The sequence below is a fragment of the Strix aluco genome, chromosome 5 (assembly GCF_031877795.1).
Source record: "Strix aluco isolate bStrAlu1 chromosome 5, bStrAlu1.hap1, whole genome shotgun sequence".
Taxonomy (NCBI): domain Eukaryota; kingdom Metazoa; phylum Chordata; class Aves; order Strigiformes; family Strigidae; genus Strix; species Strix aluco.
The window spans coordinates 43,538,314-43,558,134 of NC_133935.1; the positions used below are offsets into that span (position 1 = coordinate 43,538,314).

Consider the following 19,821-nt stretch of genomic DNA (forward strand, 5'->3'; position numbering starts at 1 on the left):
GATAAAATGTAACTTATTTTTTACTAGACATTTAATTTCATTATTAATTTATACAAATTCAACTCCCTTATTTTGTCATACAGTGACCTTAGCTACAGAATTCTAGCCTCTCTTAAATATTTAGCACATGATAATAGAAAAGATAAAATCCAAATCCAGCTCAATTTATTAGAAATCCTCTCTCCTGAATTTTGGAGTTTTTGAATGTGAGTATGTTAGATTTGAGAGGCAGATGTGTTTAATCTTAACTTGAAATCATAGGTTTGCTCAGATGAATATAGCATATTTGGTCTATCGTTTCTGTCTATTTTTCTTGTAGAAACCAATTGTATAATATTTTGTTGTAAACTAAACATTTTAGTATTGATAATAATCATAATAATCAGAGGATCTGCTTGGTAAACACTGCAGTCTGTTATCATTTTGAGAAAATGTCTATGAGTAAAGGCCATTTCATAGAATCTAAAATGCCCAATTGCCCCAATTTTTAAATAAATTCTGCTTGCATTTTACAAACATGATTTGGCTCTTGACTTCACCATGCGTCCTTTTCAATTTATCTCACATTTATGAATACATTTTAACTAAGAGACCTTATAATATGTGCAATATACTACCCCTGAGGACTTTCCATGTGAACCCTACTAGAACTATCAGAGTAAATGCTATTATTTGCAGAAATATGAAGGTCTGTGCTGAAACATTGTTGAAGTTTCATCAAGACAGTGTCTGGACTTCATATATTACACAGAGTGTTTGCATTATGTGTATCAGAAATCCTAAGCTGTTATTTCTTGTTTGCTTCATGGGGGGAGTCTCATCTTTGTAAAGAAAATTGAATGTCACTGAATGACATGCTTTAACTCCAGATCTTGTTAACTTCCCACACAAAGTCTATTTAAAGTTTATTCTTATTTTTAATAACATTCAGTGAGTTTTATGCAATGAGTTAGTGAGGGCTGCTGATACAGAACTAGAATTTTCCTAGTGCACGGGAAGGATATAGAAAACTTGCAGGATAATAACATAGTTTTGCTCTTACCGTTTTCCCATTCCTTTTGCTCCAATGTGCCTCCGCTGTCCAGAGGGATATTGAAGCATTCATAGTCCCTATGGTATGAGACAGTTGTGTTCTCAGCTTGGTAGGTTGATTTGGGCAGATGCACCTGGCTCTGAAAGAATGGTGCTAAAGAAAATAGCCCAGTGTAGGAATATCTTTAGGAAGTAATTTGGGGGAAGGATTAAACATCAGAAGTCATTGCTAGGGAAGCAACCTTGCTTCTCTGACATACAACTCCACAACACAACTTGGCATGATGTGATTTTTATTTTCTGTCTTTCATAAAAGAGTAAAGACAGCCACTATAAGGCACTCTCTCTAAAACAGACAAATCTCTCAAATTCTGGATGAATGCTAAACAGATGATGTTCATGAAATTTCCTAACTTTGCAAAAACAGGCTCAGGGTAATGATATATTTTAAACAGCATATTGCAGTTATTCCCATAATGTCTCCAGGAAGATTTAATTCTTGAACAGTAATAACCTTATCTTTAAAAATACGGCTTTAATTTGGAATTCATTCCAGTGGTAGTAAGTGGTTTAAAGCCCTATCTGCAAAATAATAGCATTCATAGTAATGCCTAATTAATGTCAGTTCTTCCTTATCGGTTTGTTTTCATATGTTGCCAAAAACCTAAATGAGCATGGAAATAATTACATTTTAATTATGCCTCCTTACCAATGTAAAGTGGACACATTATAACATGTAGTACTCTTCTGACTAAGTCTTAGGAGGAGAAAATCTCCACGTTCCCCTGCAAAACATCTTCCAGATTAGAGAAACTGTATAATGCTATTCACAACTTCCAAACCCTATCTTTGCAATGAAAGGGAGAGGGAATGATGAGCTTTAGGGTATTCCTCTCTTCTTCCCCCTGTGATCAGTTGTATGTTTTTGTGAGGAAAATTGAACTGCAGTCACCAATATTTGGCTTTGGGGACCTTCTGTTTTCAGGAAGCCAGTGACTATCCCACAAGGACAATAGGCGGTTCAAAGATACTCAGATTATATTCCAAAATAGGCAGAGCACTGGATTAATTTTTCTGATGATTTGCACTATTGATAAAAATGATACATGTTTTTTCCTATATGACACTTTTAACTTACTTTGAAAGAGTGAAGTTTTTCTATAGTGCTAGTTCATATCAAAAACACCCCAAAGTTTTCTTTGACTGCCAACTAAAGAATATCTCTCTTAGTCAAAAAATAGAAATTCTGGGTTTAGTTCTGGTTTAGAAATTGTAGATTCATGTTCTGCAGATCTCCTAGTGTGTATTAAAAAGTAGTCAAAGAATACTGTTCAAAAAGTAAAATATAATTTAAATGAGCTTTCATATTGGAGAGGCATTTAAACAAAACATCTGAGGGAAGGAAGTATAAATTCTGAAGCATAAAATTCTTTTTAAGGGAAAGAAATGTTATAAAAATCCTTTTAGTATTACACATCAATAAGTGAGGCACAGGCCTTATGATGGCTGTATTCCCTGTGCATATCTGAGTAAAGGAATTTAACTTTACACTAAAACATTTTCAACCCAAAACACTTTCCTTCTACATGCCAAACCCATTTGGATTATGTTTATCATACTGTAGTCTTTGGCTATAGCATATATATAGGGTATCCCATTCCTGGCCTGACCCCATTTTCTTTGGCCAAAATCAATAACCATAACTATATTTTCCTTTAGCTCTGTGAGCCAGACTGCCTCTGAAGTAACAGAAGTGCTTTCCTACTCTGGGAGAGTGTATTTGATTGAGAAGCACAGGAATAATGCTAAGCCTCCCCACCAAGCTTCAGGCCAGCTCAGATGTTGCAGTCACAGAAGACTTCCTAGAAATACATACTTTATAATTCCAGCATAAAGGAATTAAGTTTTTCATGGAAGTGAGACCTTAAAGTGCCAATGCCTCTTCTGCAAGCACCTCAGTTCCTGAGGCCACACAGGGATTTAACACCAAATCAAAGAAATAGGCAAAAACTTCCTCCCCGTCTCCTTGTAGACCATGTACTGCTGCTCTCCTGCTTGGAGGAGACCAAGACAAGCAAGGAAGGCCAGTGGCTCTCAAAGCCATAATCTCCTTTTTTACTTACTGTGGTAGCCAGCCCTTCTCTTTCAGCTAGGATGGTTGATGAGAATAGTCCAGATAAGGAAAAATCTGGGATCATGTTCCTCCAAGGATGGTGTCTCCATGGGACTCCCAGCTGCAGAAGGGGTGGCTCCCTGTGCTTGGGCTGGCTTTGGGGAAGGAGCAAGTCACACAGGGTTTTGTGGGGTCTGCGCTCTGCTGTGGGACACCAAAACTGGCCAGGTGAGGCAGAGGCATTCCTGAAATCATTGCCCTCCCTGAGGACAGCCATGCCAGATCACAGCCCTGCTGGCAGCAGGAGCCTTTGTGGCACCTGAGGGAGGTACAGCATTGCTGTAGCTTTGCAGGCACCCTGCAGAACCAACTCCGAGGGAAGGCTGCAACCCAAATACCTCATCCACAAGTAGCTGGGAGGTGGCCAAGTCTGGCCATGCCTTAATTCTGCTTTCCTGAGCAGCCAAATGTGTATGTCTCTGTTGGCCTTCACTACTTGTCTCCCCAGGAATATGTGATTCCTGCACCTCCACCAGCTACTGAAGGTAACATGGTGTTTGTACCCAGAGAGCAACTTCTTCTCATTTTACCAAGGATCATGTTTTCCTTGAAAGCAAGGATAGCTCTACAATGCCTTTGGACATCTGAGTGACAAAGGATAAGATATGCTGCAAAGGATGTGTGGGAGGAGAAGCTAGATAAACTTCAGTAATGCTGTCAAGTATTTGTAATGTTACATATTACTACAGCATAAACATAGAAAGTAAAGCAGCTGTCTTTCTATTAATATTCAGAGCCAGGGATTTAGATACGTATGCAAAATTGCATATTTGAGTTCCATTTTCTACTAAAGACAAATTCTCTCAGTCTGGCCCCTTGGCGGTGCAAAAATCCCAGAAGGAGTACTCCTTACAAGTAAAATCACTCCATCACTTTTATCTGCTGTGATTTTGTAGTACGTATATTTGAAAGGCTGCTAAGGCAGTGAATTGCCAAGGGATAACTGAACCACAAAGCCTGTGGTAATAAAGGAGGACAGAGCAAAATTGAAGCTATAATTCCAAGAATTCCTTGTTATGTGGGAATGTAAGCAAATTTTAATACCATATTAGCATAGTCCATGTCTAATTTGTTTTTCACTACAGCTTGTTGCTGAGAGCATTCTTTTGTGTTTCACTCAGTAGGAGGCAGCTGAAAATATGTTGTTAAATACCAGGAAAAAAAAAAAAAGACTTCTGAAGGACTGCTTTCTCTATAGCACCACCACAATGGGTTCTTTATTCCTGCCCCAGGAATAAAAATATCTGATCAAATGGTTGAATGTGTTTAATATAGAACGTTTTCCTGATAGTCTAGCTGACTGGCCTATACGTAACTTTACCAAATATTTAATACTGCTGTATTAAAAGTATATTTTAAGCTTTGAGAATGATGTTTTACATACATACCCATTGCATTCCAGAGTAGCTGCAGATGCGGGAGTTGGATTGATATCTGATCAATTCAATAAAAATATATCTATGTATATGCATAAAATTGAGAAACCACATCAATTTTATAATTATAAAAATGTACAAATCAGTAAACCACATGGATTTCTTTTGTATATAAGCAATAATAAAAAAAATTAACATGGAACTATTAAAGATATAACCAATTCTTAATTAGCCACAGATGGCTTATTTAAAATGCAGAATACCTCTACTCCAGAGACCCTAGAATTGTGCATAGCTGGTCCAGCAGGTTTAGTGCTTCAAACACTGAGACCTCTGAGACCCATCTGCATTACATCCATGCTTAGCTCAGGTCAAGAAGTTGGCAATTTTGGGCCTTTCTGGGTCGTTACCTGACCAGAGCTAAGCTCGTTTCAGGAGGAATCCCTCAGTCTTCTCTCTTCACCAATGTCTTCTATTATATGGGTGATCCTTTTATATAGGGTATCCCAATTCTGTATTGCTTCAGCTAAGAACAAACAGAAACCTTTCCTTTTGTATGTTATGTGTTTAAAGGGGTGTCAAAATGCAACAGGAAAAAAAAGAAAGTTGGGAATAGATTAAGGAATACATTCAAAAAGGGGAAGGAGCTGTGTTGTTCACTGGTGTTTGCTATGCCTGTCATTGTTCTTCACTGTTGTTACCCTTAACAAAAAGGCATGGTTGCATCTATATTGTCATTACACATACCTCTACATATTTAACATTTTTTGATCCATTTTTAGACATGAACTTCTGGAAGAAGCTCGGAGAAAGGGTTTGCCTTTTGCACAGTGGGATGGGCCAACAGTGGTTGCCTGGCTGGAGGTAAGTGTTGGCCATAACTTGGAAATGTGAGTCACGTTTGTAGACTACTGCTATGTACTCGTCCTTACAAATTCTAAAAGAGACTGTTAAAGTCTCCTCCTCTCTCCCCTGTGTACTGTGCCATGAGCACTAAGCAGATTTTGACACTGGTTGGTGTAAATCAGAGACTAGAGCTGAAAAAAGTAAGACAGGATTACATAGGGGGATGAGAATAGGAAAAAAGGCTTATCAAATGCAGTTAAACCCCAAATTTTTGAAATCTTATAATTTCTCAGTCTAAAATATCTAGGAACTCCACAGACAGAGTTTATCTAGGATGATGTGCTAAGGAGAAAACAAAAATTAGCTATCAAATTTTATTTGAGGTCAACATAGAAGCTACATCTTCAGAATTTTTAATAAATTTAAAGAATTTGTAACTTTCTGTTCTTTTTAGAATATAATGGGAAAGGGCTGACTTACCTAGGTATCACTCAGAACAGGAAAAAGAGGTGTCCCTCTCAGCACTTTCACCCAGGGTGTGGGAGATCCAGGTTGAAATCTCTCTGATTTGACAGGCAGTGCCTTCATCTTGAAATCAGGTTTGCAGAGAGCTCTCCTTTATTTGGAGACCCTAAGTGAGTGGATTTTGGAACCCATCAAGAGAAACATTCAGCAGAGCTGTCCATCAATTTTGACAAAAAATCAATGAATGTTTTAGGTGAAGAAACTGTTAAAAAAATAGTTACTGAGATGTTGAGGGGAGGACAAGGCAGAAAGTAAGGATGTTCTTACATAAGTACACAGTCACTTACATGGCAAGGCTGTATCACTTCAATGGAGGTATAAGCTCTTGGCTCAAGGAACAGGTTGTCTATTCCTTGTCTAAAGCAAACGTCTCTATGCATTCCCACCCATTCTCATGTCTGCTGTGGGTATCATACATTGATCATCAGATAGAATTTGTAGAGTTTTTCCCTTCAATTAAAGAAAAAGGTGCCTCTCCAAAGCTTTAACCTGAATATGTTCAGGGAATAAATGAAGGATGAGGAATGAAAGCAGCTAATGTCTACAAAATTTCTGCTTCATATTGGACTTGCTGAAGGTACCTAATGAAAAAGATGAAATGAAAACCGCAGAAAGACAGTTCAAGCATTTGTGCATGACTTTGGAAAATGGCATTATATTTTCCTTCCCTCCAAAATCTCTGTTAATATGGATCATCCATTAATTTGGCCACTACCTGACTTCTGTATGACTTTGAGAGTTATGTAACCAGATCTCTATCAGTTGGACATATTCAATATTACAGTCAAAGCTGATTTGCTGGGAATGTGAATACACAAAAATCTATACATTTCCGAATACTGAGAAAAATCTGCCCTTGATGTCCTTCAGGATGATCCAAAATTTGAAGATATTTCTGACAAGTTAAGCCCTAATCTTCTCTTCCCTTGATTCTTAGCTGCAAAATAGGACATGCTTCCCACTGTCTCCGAGAGGGGCTGTAAAGAGAAATTGATGTCTATGAACTTCTTGGGAAATACGATGAGAGTAGCACAGGAAAGCCCATGAGGAAGTTTGTGTTGCAGTATTCAATGCAGATTGAATGCTGATGATAAAAAGATATGAGGGAAGAAGTACTGTATTTATTCAGTAAGCATCAGTGCATTCAGTCAGCAGATGGATGCTGTGTGCAATTCATACTCTCCTGGGGAAAATATGGTATGTGACTCTTCAACTGAAAACTGAAATTAATATTAAAGGAGACAAAGGCCCAAATTAAAGAAGTATATGTGATCACATTTGTGACATTTCCAAACTTTACAGGGCTTAACTTCTCAGCCTTATCATTTATTCTGGTCATTTGTATTTAGCACAAACATAGTTGAGATATATTTTAAGAACTGTAGGTTTTCTTAACTAATTCAGGAAAAGTATATCAATCTTGATATCTGGGTTCTCTGCCTAAAACAATTACTGTGCCCTCTTTTTAGAGTCTATTTTCATCTAACTGCATTTTCTGAGACAGCTGTTTGTTAGAGAACTAATTTACCTAATTTGTTAAAGAACTAATTTACCTAATGAGCAGCAAACATTTGAATCTATTTCTGCAGGGTAAATAACTCCCAGTATTTACACTTTCCTGCTTTTCAAGTGCATGTATGAAAAAAATAATGTCAAATTAAGTGAGAATATTAAATAAATTTTAAAGTTATGCATAGTTTCCTCATGGCCCTTTGCTTAAGCGCAGCTGGGTGTAATCTACATTTTTGTTTTCATTTTCTGACTTTCATTAAACTATTTTGTAACAGTTAGTTGGAATTAGATCATATTTTTAAGGTTCAGACTAGCATTGGATGGAGATCAGTGGTTTATCCCATCAGTGGGAAGAACTTTATGAAACATGATGCAGTCATTCCTCAAGCTCTGTGATTCACCAGGAGTCAGTACAGAAAAGCCTGACAAAGCTCTTTCGGAATCTGACATTCAAGTCTGTTTTCTCTGTGACATAAAAGTGATCTAACAGATATCTTTTAAGTAAATATTTCCCAGATAAGATATAGACTTGTTAATAACCACACAGGACTTCCCTGTATTGTGAGAAATTAGGTAAAAATTCTTTTAATTTGTCTCTGCTTTCCAGATTTGTTGGTGAATTTACTGATGGCATGTTTTGACTCATTTGTGTCCTCTTTTAGTGAGACATTATTAAGAGAAAAAAATTAAAATAATGAAATCAGCTAATTCTGATGGCATATTCAAGATGCACTTAGCTAGGTCTGTCTTTGTTTTCCATTGTGTTATCCCCAAAATCTCAGTGATTATGGCATTGACGGCTTATGGCCTTCTCACAGTTTTTGCTATAGTATAATGTATTTCATACTGTGACAAAAACTTCCCATGTGTATGTATCCCTGCTATAAAATTATTATGAGAGCAAAGAGCTGTAGGCACTGACAGTCATATTAATGAGGCAGCACAAAATGAGAAAGCTGAGAAAACCAAGAAGAATTCGTATGTGGTAGGTCCCAGGAAAGACTGCTAGAAGTGGAAAGTACCTCTTACAAGGAAAGACTAGGTGGTGAAACAAGGGGCTGTTGCTGATCTAGGCTGGTAAGGCTAACATTAGGAGAGGAAAAGCATGAAGTCACAAGTATGTGTCTTCTAAATCCACAGGTGATGTAGCTGTGCTCACACTTTGCTACAACTTCTAACCAGTATTTCTAGCTGGGATATGACACCATTCCAAAATTTACAGTAAGCTCAGTCCTCACTAGGTTGGTTATCTGAACTGTGCTTGGTTTATTTCTATGAAGAAAATAAAAGCTGAAAAGCATAAGATTGTGCACCATGGGGACTAACATGGAAAAAGAAAGCCATTTTAGTACAAGAGTAAAAAAATTACTTAATTCCTCTTAGATTGTTTTCTGCATATGATAAGACTATCGAATGGGCAGTAACCCTGACTTGTGCCACTACTTGCTCATTAAATATCTGGAAAAGGAGTATCCCAGGTGATGGAGGGACACAGCTCTAAAAATAATTCAATGCATCCCTTGCTTTAAAGTTCTGGTTACAATAAAAGCAACAGAAAGAGTTCACATGAAGCCATGGCAATTTCAAAGGTTCTGAAACAATTTAGTTTTATTAAAGACTATGATATTCATACTCATCTGTGTGTATTACTGTGCTTATGCAGCTTGATAGGTGCCTTGATGATTAATTTCATTTGAGAAATGAAGCAATGCTTTGGATGAATGTGTCCTTTCTCTCAACAGCTCTGGCTAGGCATGCCAGCCTGGTATGTTGCTGCCTGTCGTGCTAACGTGAAGAGCGGAGCTATTATGTCTGCTTTGTCTGATACTGAGATTCAAAGAGAAATTGGAATTAGCAATCCTCTACATCGCTTAAAGCTCCGATTAGCAATCCAGGAGATGGTATCACTGACAAGTCCGTCAGCACCTCCAACATCCAGAACAGTGAGTCCTGTTCAGCTTTTTCTTCCCCCCTTCACCTTGCAGGAGTCTGCAGAAAGGTTTTTGTAGTACAAGAGTGGCTCTATGGTAACACACACTTCATAATCAGTGGGGCTTGTCCTATAGAGACCTAGAAAGACCTGTTCTCGCTCACTTGATTGTGATGGTTTTTAAATTGTGCTTTTGATTAACCTTGCTGTTACCTAAATTATCAGTATTGAGCATCTTACTTGTAATTTTGCCTGTATTTTTGCCTTTCTCTTCCTTCATCTCTTCCAATCAAATAAGATTATATTTCTGTTTTTTTTCTTGTTTCTCTTTTTTTTTTCTTTTTTTTTTTTTGGGGGGGGGGACAGCGGGTGGACAAGGCAGGAGGTGGGAGAGGTTATTTAGGAACACAGCTCTTTTGACTCTTGTTCCCATTCCCCTTTTTTGCATCCTTTCAAATGTTATCTAATCTGAGTCGGCTGGCTTTAGGTACTTCCTGCTTTTAAGAGAAGCAGTGATTGGAGGTGTGAAGGGAGAAGTGGAGTGTGTGCATACAGTGAGGAAGGGAGGGAGAGTGGCAGCAGATGGGAAGGAAGCAAGTAAATAAGAAATACTGAGATACAAGTCTGAAAGAAAAGGAGAATATACCAAGAAGAGAAAGAAAGTAGAATAGGGGAGAGTAAGAACATAATGTGCTGTAGATAAAAAGCATGTTTTAGTGGAAAATGAAGAAAAACAGGCCAAACTGATGAGGAGAAAAAGAAACAAGGGGGAGTTTCATGCTGAGAGGCTGATGGTGATGGCTGTGAAAGAGGCAACAGAGACTAACAAAAAAAAAAAAAAACCAAACCCAAAAAACAAAAAGAACAAGGCTTGATCAGATGGGAAACACAGCATAGAAGTGAAGGAGAAAGACTACTACTCAAGTAGTGCAGCCTGGACTTCTAATAGTAAGATACAAATAATAATGGTGTTCCTAAAATAATATCATTATTTATACTTTGTAATCTCTTCATGGAATTAATGGAGAATCTTTTGGTGGAAATTAGAATTGAGATACCTTTGAGGGGTACCAGATCCACTGACCTATATAAGCAACTGGGCAACAGGACTCTGATGTCCCTGTTGACTGGCCTTTTATCTTCATGTTGCTAAGGTTCTTTAAATATTATAGTTCCCCATCTGATATTTTCTCCCCTCAGAACAGTTGTATATGTCATAAGCATGGTAATACTATGAATTGTAATGGATTTCACCTAAGTAAAGCAGCATAGACTCAACATTATGTTGAATTAATAAACAAAATTCATTTTGATTTTAAAAGCATAAGAGCATTGACTGACATGAAATGAGAAAACAGTACATGCGAGCTAGAAACATTGGGAATGATTTTGCCTTGTTTTTTTAATTCTCACTGAGTAATTGGCAGGCAAAGCTGCCCTGCCCTGGAATGTGCATTTCTGAGTCCCAAATCTTTCTGCCTCCCCTCTTTCTCAGGAAAGGAGTTAATTTACTTCAGCTCTCAAGAAAACGCAGCAGACTTCCACACCCTCTCCCTGCCTCATCTCACTGTCCTAGTAGTAATCTGACTGAAAACAATAGGATGAGGAAAAATAGTTTTACAAGTGAATTCTTTTGACATTTTGATTTACAGAAATGTGGGGGGAGTAATCATTATTTAGATTGCAATATGAGCATGTGATGTGTGCAGAATATTTAGGCTGGAAAATCTGAAGCTTACCTCCAGACAGAGCTATGAGCTAAAGGTTGTATTCGCCACTTGTGTGTGAAATGCAACTTTAATTATTATTCTTTCCTTTGTGACGGTGCTCTGCTGGATTTCATCCATCAGTTCTAGTTGAAATACTGCACTGCGTCTGTTCAGAAAGATACAAAGCAAGTCATCTACAGTTGTCTCTAGTTGCAGCTCGGTAGAGGCAAGAACGTGGTTGTGCTGATGGTGATGCTATACGCTGTTAACTTACAGTGGTGCTGCCTTTCTTCTTTACCACTGCTTACCTAATGTGGATCCCACCTGCCTTCCTGTGGGCCTTGTCCATAGCCCTCAGGCAATGTTTGGGTGACCCATGAAGAAATGGAAAATCTTGCTGCTCCAGCTAAAACGGTTAGTCTTTCCACTTGTTTAAAATGGTTTCAGTGCTCGAAAGAGAACTAGGATGTATCTGCTTTAGTGCAGATGCCATATCTTCTGTAGGATGCTTCCCAAGCATGCCATCAGAAATCTGTGGAAGGAAGTAGTGAAATGGAATTTAAAGAACAGTTACATAATTTCTCAGCAAAAGAGATTACAACCTGTATTGCAGTCACAAAAATTGTGTGAACCTAAAACCAGTACTGGAGTACAGTACATAATAGTTTCACTGAGAGTGTGAAACCTGATTTAGTGAAACAAAATTGTCGCGGTTACAGGTGCAACATTACCCCTGTACTCAACTCCCCAGTACTTCTGCTTAATATAGTTTTCTATCTGCTGAGCAAGAAAGAAATAAGAAAAGGCTTGAGAATTGTGCATTACACAACTCAGTGTTTTCATTAATGCTGACTCTTTCATGTCCATACTTGTGTATTCATGCTCTTTGATTTAGAGTGCATGGAGTGTGTCATTTATTTATTGATTGTTTTGTTAAAACTCTCCCTGCTTTGGGGGCACATAAGTAAATATTAACAGATTTTATTTGATAGTTCTGACTTTTTTCTTTTACTTGGAACATAAGTTATTTTAGGTTTTGTTTTCAGCATTACATCATAACAACTCCGTAACAGTGCTAATAAAACATGATACAATCCTACAGTGAGATGTTTGAAAAACCTATCGTCAGTTTGGAAAACTTTATAGTCAGCCCAATCCGTAAATGGTGGGGGAGGTACTGAAGCTACATTTTCATGCAATAAAGATTTATTTCTCAGCAATTTATGCTTGCTACACTATTTTAAGTTTTCTCATGAACACTCACGAAGCAGATTCTCATCAATATTTTTTTTTTTTACAATTGAGCTCATTTCCAATTTTATTATTGTTGGTAAAGATAAATACAAATATAACAACACTCAACTGACCAAAAGTCGAATTGATCCTGTTTAACTGGCCAGCCAGAAAAATATAGTTTTGCTGTAAAAAAAAGTTATATAAAAAGTTCCTCTACAGTACATTCACAAGAAGACAGCTTTTTATTGTGAATGTTGCAAAATCTAAGTAGAAACAAAAAATGGCATCTCTAATGCCAAATTTTGTAAGGAAATGGTAGTGTTTTGATTGTGAAACCATAAAAAGTGTCTAAGAAAATGCTGTAAAGTTTCACCAAGCTATAATGATTTTATATCTTGAAAACTTAGCTAGATTTGCCCTACTAACATTTTATCGTTCTGGTCTTGTAATTTTTAAGGTAGTTTAGCCCATGGATTGCCACTGACTGGAGTTATTTTATTGGCACATTTTACATGTATGTTTTCATTTGTACTAAGATTAACATACACATGAAAACCACATCTTTTTATCACTAATTTTTTATTGTCTTTTTACCTGCTTTACTAATTGCTTCCTGCTGATAACACAGAAGGAGTCTGAAGAGGGCAGCTGGGCTCAGGTATGACTCTTTCATGTGATTTTTTTAAATGGAAAGCTAATAATGTAATTAACGGTGTATTAATATGCATAGAGGAGTATAGTATTGTGACACTATCTCAGTGATTGAATTATGATTTACACATTTTAGACTTCTTCTAATACAAAGAAAATATTCTTTGGACAGGTTTGCTAGGTAAGCACAAAGAGGTACATATGCTGTAAATATTTTTCTTAAAAGAAACAGCTAAATTCCAGAGACATCTTCTACCTTCCAGTTAAATCTAGAAAGTCTGTTTTCCTCATTTTTGAGAACAGGCTAATAAAATATGGCAAGAGTTTGAGATCTAACATTTCTAAAATTATACCAGATTTTTTTTTAGAACAATTGTATAAATCAAACCCAAGTATCAGTCTACAAATAGTCTGGTATAATTAGGAACAAAATTTTTCACTTTAGTTAGACTACCAATTACTTATGTTTTTCAACTTCCTTCTCTCTCTCTAATACATGCACAATCTTACACAATCTTACTGTCTTTACTTATGGCATTCCTTTTCTCTTCAAAATCTCACAAGAATGAGAGATGAGGGGACTGTATTTTCTATAATGACAGGAGACATTAAAAACAAAACCAAAAAGATAGTTAGACTTAAAAGTGATGCTCAAACTGAGCATGATCCTATTGAGGAGGTATTAAGCTTGCAATTTATGAGTTCTCTTTTCTGTTAAGTTTTAGTAGTACAAAGTAATTGACAATAGTGAGATGTAAAATATAAAAATAGCTCAAAATGCATGTGTGTTTTTCATATACTTTCTTCCTCACCCTACTGAAATTTCAGCCGAGCAATGAAGTCTCTTAATGCCTGAATGCTAGCTTCTAGGAGGAATCTGATTTACTTCTATCTTAAAGAATTAATTTACTGAGCTCTGCATATGATGCACTTAAGTTGTTCACAGCTAAAAATATCTCATTAATAGAATGCATGTGGTCACCTGCTGTGACTGATGGTGAACTTAACCTTGGCTGACAAACAACTGAAATTAACTTTTAGTCTCAAAAGGACATGAAGTGTCATTAGATGCTGTTTAGGAAATGCTAGCCCCCACTAAACAGTGACACAAACATCCATTGGTTCCCTGAGGCTGTATTTGTTTTACCAAGTTCAGTGTACAATTTGCCTAGCCTAAATATTCCAGAATGGAAAGCAAGTAAGATTATGAAACAAGCACATTTTGATGTGTAATAAGTTTGCTTGCATTTAAAACTCAAAATTGAAACTACGATTTCTTATAACAAAAAAAATGCTTAAAATTTACAAAGATAGAAAACAAGACACAACAGACAAAGCTGCTACTAGTAACAAATATCTCACAGTGGCTTCCACCTCCAGTGTCAAAACAGAATATTATTTTTTTTTTTTTTTAGACAGGGTTTCTAAGCTAGGAGATCTTACTAGAAATGAGCATAGCAGGTAGATATTCTGTCTTCAGTCTGTGGTACAACCTTGAACAAACTCAAGAATTTATTCCCCCTCTCCTTTTTTTTTTTCCCCTATAGACCCTGGCTTATGGTGATATGAACCACGAATGGATAGGTAACGAATGGCTCCCCAGTCTGGGTTTACCTCAGTACCGAAGTTATTTTATGGAATGCCTGGTAGATGCAAGGATGTTAGATCACCTGACAAAGAAAGATCTGCGTGTGCACTTAAAAATGGTGGATAGCTTTCATCGGTATGTTGGCATAAAGACTACACCTATGAAGACATTTATGTGTCTGATGTAGTGATCAGTGCTGCACAGAATAAAAACACTTACTTTCTGTTGTTCTTGTGTGGAAAACCACACAGAGAAGTGAATGCTGTGTCAGAAATCTGACTTCAGAGAGATTCCTTTAGTAATAGCAACTGCATTGCAATTATGTCTCTCAAAACTAAAATATTGCTACAATAAATTTCATAATGAGTGCGGAACCTTCAATATATAAATAAAGCCTTGACAATACAGAAACAGTAATAATTTATTAAGTGGTTTAAAGTATTAGAAAGTGGTAGACTAAGATCTGAAGCCCTGTGATCTTCATAATAATGAAAAGCTATAGCACATAAAAGCTGTTAACAGTACAAGCAGATTGTCAGTTGTTCAGGTTATCTAGGGATATAGCCAGGAAGCTAAATTGGAAATATGGAAATAAAGGTATTTAGACTTTAGGGACAATGATATTTATGTGACAAGAAGTGGATTTTTTTTTTTTTAATGTACTGTCTGATTTGTCACTTTTTTGAGGCCTGATTTGACAGAACATTTCATGGCTCGCAAGGGCTGACTTTTTCTGAAAAGGATTTTTAATGTTTTGGGTTTCTTATGCTAGAACATTTATTCAAACGTACTCATTTTGGTTTTGTCCATTTCATTTTTGAAGTCTGTGGAGTTTTTTTAATGGTTTTGCTCTCCCCTCTGTCCTCAAGATTTGCTTCTTGGGCACCATAAAACACCTCATGTGAAATGAAGGAAATACATCCTACATATGTTCCCATCTTCAAAATTATCTTTATTAACTCTGTAAATGTTTCTCTTTAAATAACAGAACAAGCTTGCAATATGGAATCATGTGTTTAAAGAGGTTGAATTATGATAGAAAAGAACTGGAAAAGCGAAGAGAAATGAGTCAGCATGAAATAAAAGGTGATAGTTCCTGGGAATGAATACTGGAAATGTTTCTTCTTTTGATACTTGACAGTATTAACCCCTTGTCATGCCATTTTAGCAAAGCATTTAAGCATGTGCTTTAAATAAAACTAACGTTAAGTCCATCTGTTTTCAGAACACAAAATATCTCCTTAAATTAGGCACAGTTAAGTACTTTGCTAAATTTGGGCTGCAATTCTGAATGGCGGTTTGATACGTAAATTTTGTTAAATTGGATTTTTGGGATGGATCTTATCCAAGCCTCTTTCTGTCTCAGATGCAGAAGGCCAAATAGCCTGCAGATCAATCAGACGTGCTGGCGGAAACACTGGGAAATGGGAGCACTCAGATCACTAACACTGTGCTCCTGCTTTTGAAAACATTTGCCTTTCATTTCTTACTTCAAAATGTGTATCATAGAAAATGTTGCTTGGAGGGGTGGCCACTGAAGCAGTTGGTTGGTATATAAGAATAGTTCTTAACAGACCTGGCCTTAGTAGAAGATTTAACAGCTGATTTTAAAGTATTTTTCTGTGTAAAGCTCTCTAGAGCAGTTGCAGGCTCACTGCATGGTTCCTTTTATATATAACAATCAGGGTTGTTGGTTTTGTTTCCATTATCAGAGGTGAATCCTTTGATTCCTTTAAGCATTTCCAGCTCTAGCAAATACAGCAGTTAACACTTCTCAAGCAAAATGCTGATTGAAAGAGTTAAAAAAAAAAAAAAAAAAAGGTAATTAGAAGGGGGAATGGCTAGTGAAAGCATGCATTTGCTCAAGGCAGATGATGGCATGCACTAATGCAAAGACTGCCTTGGATGTGGAGGCATCAGTGTCAATCAGCCTGAGTGGGTGTAGCTAGAAGCTGATGCGGAGGAATTGGGTAGTGGTCTCAAATTCTGGTGTTGCTTCAATGCTAGTCACCACTGGGACAAGGGTAATAACCCATAGCCTCCATCACCCAGCCTTCACCCTGTCATGCATCGGTCAGTTAGACATGGTCCCAGGTGGGATTCAGTCTCAGTGATCCCTGGCTGCCACACTGTGTTTCAGCCAATCCTGACCCCAAAGTCTGGGATGCCCCTGGTCAGGCGATGGAGAATGCCTGCTCCCAGAACAGCTGCATTAGCTAGATTTCTCTGGGTTCAGGAAAAAGCCTCATCACTTAGTAACACAAAACTCAGTATCACGTTTCCCACTTGCAAGTATAAAGATCAGTGTAAGTACCATTCTTTTAATCTTACAGGCAGGTTAAGATACTTGTCTTGTAATAGCTAAATGCTCAAAAATGGTTTCCTAGCTTATTTTGTCACCTTAGTTTTATAATTGGCATGGACCTTAACAGCTCAACCAGCTTACTGAACTAAAAATAGTGTTAGTCTTTAAAATTGTGAACTCATCGTTTGCTTTATGGCATGTTATAAAATAGTAGGTGCTGACCCAACTTTCAAAATGTTTAATATAAAACTCTCAAGTGAAGCTTTGAGGAGCAGATATTTCTCCTGTGCCCTTACACTATTAATCTGTAAAATCTTGCCTAAGAATTGAAAAGGGAATCTATAGGAGGTGAGAGGAATTGCATTCTGGAGATGCCCTCTGGAGGCACATTTCTCCTTTGGAAACATTATTTAGAATAAACATTTAACTTGTAAGTAGCTAAAATCACACAGGATTTTGAATAGGAGATATTAAAGCTATATGAATAGTTTGCTGGCATTCCTTATTTAACAAATAAAGCAGTATGATGTCTGCAGTGCATGCACAACTACAGGCATGCACCTGTACAGTTTGGAAGTTACCGGCTATCAGGAGACTGAACCGGTGTTATGTCCTTACAGATGTGCTGGTATGGAGCAACGATCGAGTCATACGCTGGATACAAGCTATCGGCCTCCGAGAATATGCAAATAATATTCTAGAAAGTGGTGTACATGGTTCACTTATAGCACTGGATGAAAACTTTGATTACAGCAGTTTAGCTTTATTATTACAGATTCCAACGCAAAACACCCAGGCAAGTTTTCTCATACTACTTCTGGTTAATCTGTACCCATTATTGCCTTTTACTCATCTTCAACCATTTTAATTTTTACTTTGGTATCTCTAGGCACGGCAGATCCTTGAGAGAGAATACAACAACCTTTTAGCACTAGGAACTGAAAGACGACTTGAGGAAGTAATTAATTTTATTTTCAGTATTTATGAAATATCACAGTTACATATAAAAATTAAATTGAATGCATGAAGACATGTTAATTCGCACATTGTTAAAAAGAATCAGTTACAGCATTAAGAAAAAAATGAGGAAATGCCAGTAAAGGTTTTTAAAGTAATCTCAGTATGGCTACATATTCATATAATTTTGGATGCTAAATTTGGCACTGCACTTTTACCTTAAGATGAATGTTTTCTGTAGAGGAAACATGCAGAAAAGAGTGGAAGTTCTACTGGCCAGAGCAAGTGGTGGGGGGGCACTGCCTGTGCAACCTATTCTTTAGGACACTTACACTATTTCTTTAAAAATAAGAAAGAAGAAAAGTGGATTTTTGGTGGTGGTTTGGTTTTTTTTTTTTTTTTGGTTCTTCAAAGTTAATCAATATGTAATAGAGTTGGGTTTGAGACAGTCATCTAGGATGGGGAATCTCAAATCCACCTATGGAAAATACTCCTCTTAAGGTAAGAGTCCAGTGCAAAAAAGTTCAAGTCTTGGACTTCTGCATGTGAGGAGGAATAAAACTTTTAAGGACTTGCTGAAAATGTGAGATGCCTATGAATTCTGTGCATGCACGAGTGTTTTAACTCTTTATTAGCACTCTATGTAAGCCTCCTAATGCCATAACAAACCACTGCCCTTTCTGTCATTAAAAGAGATCTGACCTTTAAGAGTTCTACTTTAGCTGATACTAAAACCCTCTACTGTATCAAGGCAGAGATTTAAGAAGAGTTTTCCACCCTAGCATTCACTATTTCTAAAGCATTTACTTTTACAAGAATGTCTCAAATACACTGCAGTTACTGGATGCAGTGCAACAGAGCAGTGTAGTTGTTGTAGAATACATTTGACAGTGGGAGGCAGCAGACAGCTAGATAATTAATCAAAAAATTTCATTTTGCTTTATCAAATACAACTCTGTTGACAGAGCGATGACAAGAACTTCAGACGCGGCCCCTCCTGGCGACGACAGTTTCCTCCGCGCGAGGTTCATGGGATCAGCATGATGCCGGGCTCCTCAGAAACGCTGCCAGCCGGGTTCAGATTAACCACTACATCAGGGCAGTCACGGAAGATGGCAACTGATGGTATGCAGTCATTTCTGCACTTATTGTTGAAAAGCAAGAGGCTTATTCTAATGTGCTAAATTGACTTTTAGTGCATGTCTGTCTGGCACCAGAATGAATGCGCTCATGTAACTAGGATGAAAGGAGTTTGGAAAAGTTGAATTACGGAATGGAAAAGCACTGACTTGGCGTACTATTGATTTTTTTCAGGTTTGCTTCAGAGTGTCAGTGTTTATTAATAAATAAATAAATAAATAAAAGGCTATCTAGCCATCCTAGGTCTGCAAAGGAAACATCCAGAGAGAGGAATTAATTTACTGACTTTAATCTAAGATTGCATATATCTAAGCACATTTTTCAGCTCATTAGCCTCTCTAGGAGATGGAGTGTGTTTTAGAGAATGAACTTAGAAAGGGCTATCACCTTTATTTTCCTATTTGACTTTCAAACTCACTAGCTTAGCCTTGGCCATCAAATGACTCAATCAAACAGGTAGTGTAGTTATCAAATACTGAATTTCAGGTACCCATTGAGTTACTGTATACCAGTCTTAATTTTCTCTGGAAATCTTTTAATTTCCAAAAGATACACTAACTCAGCAATGATTGAAAAACTAACAAGCAGATCATAATTAGAAAATAAGCAAAATCTAAAAATCATTGTAAGAGGGTGGGGAGAAGGGACAAATCCCATTGCAGCTATTCCTTCAGGTAGATGGATGATAAAGCCATGTCTACCTGCCTGAAGTTCTGAGAAGTACCAGTACACAGATTGGCCCATTTCAAATAGTGCTGTTTATTTCCTCAGGAGAGGATTTAGATCTGTGAATACACTTGTCTCAAAGTAATTTAATACACTACCTGTAGTGATTACATTC

At 37.2% G+C, this 19,821-nt stretch overlaps 1 protein-coding gene across 13 annotated transcripts in view; it reads left to right on the forward strand.

Moving 5' to 3' along the window:
- Positions 1-19,821, forward strand: part of PPFIA2 (PTPRF interacting protein alpha 2) — a 360,230-nt gene that overhangs the window by 334,066 nt on the left and 6,343 nt on the right. For 8 of the 13 annotated variants that reach the window (XM_074827127.1, XM_074827132.1, XM_074827131.1 and 5 more), the window contains 9 exons: positions 5,364-5,445; positions 9,207-9,407; positions 11,455-11,517; positions 12,968-12,997; positions 14,538-14,713; positions 15,567-15,664; positions 17,504-17,679; positions 17,773-17,841; positions 18,806-18,965. In XM_074827127.1, the coding sequence (XP_074683228.1) occupies positions 5,364-5,445; positions 9,207-9,407; positions 11,455-11,517; positions 12,968-12,997; positions 14,538-14,713; positions 15,567-15,664; positions 17,504-17,679; positions 17,773-17,841; positions 18,806-18,965 (1,055 nt within the window). The remainder of the gene's footprint in view (positions 1-5,363; positions 5,446-9,206; positions 9,408-11,454; positions 11,518-12,967; positions 12,998-14,537; positions 14,714-15,566; positions 15,665-17,503; positions 17,680-17,772; positions 17,842-18,805; positions 18,966-19,821) is intronic. The other 5 variants (XM_074827128.1, XM_074827138.1, XM_074827139.1 and 2 more) reach the window with 2 other exon arrangements.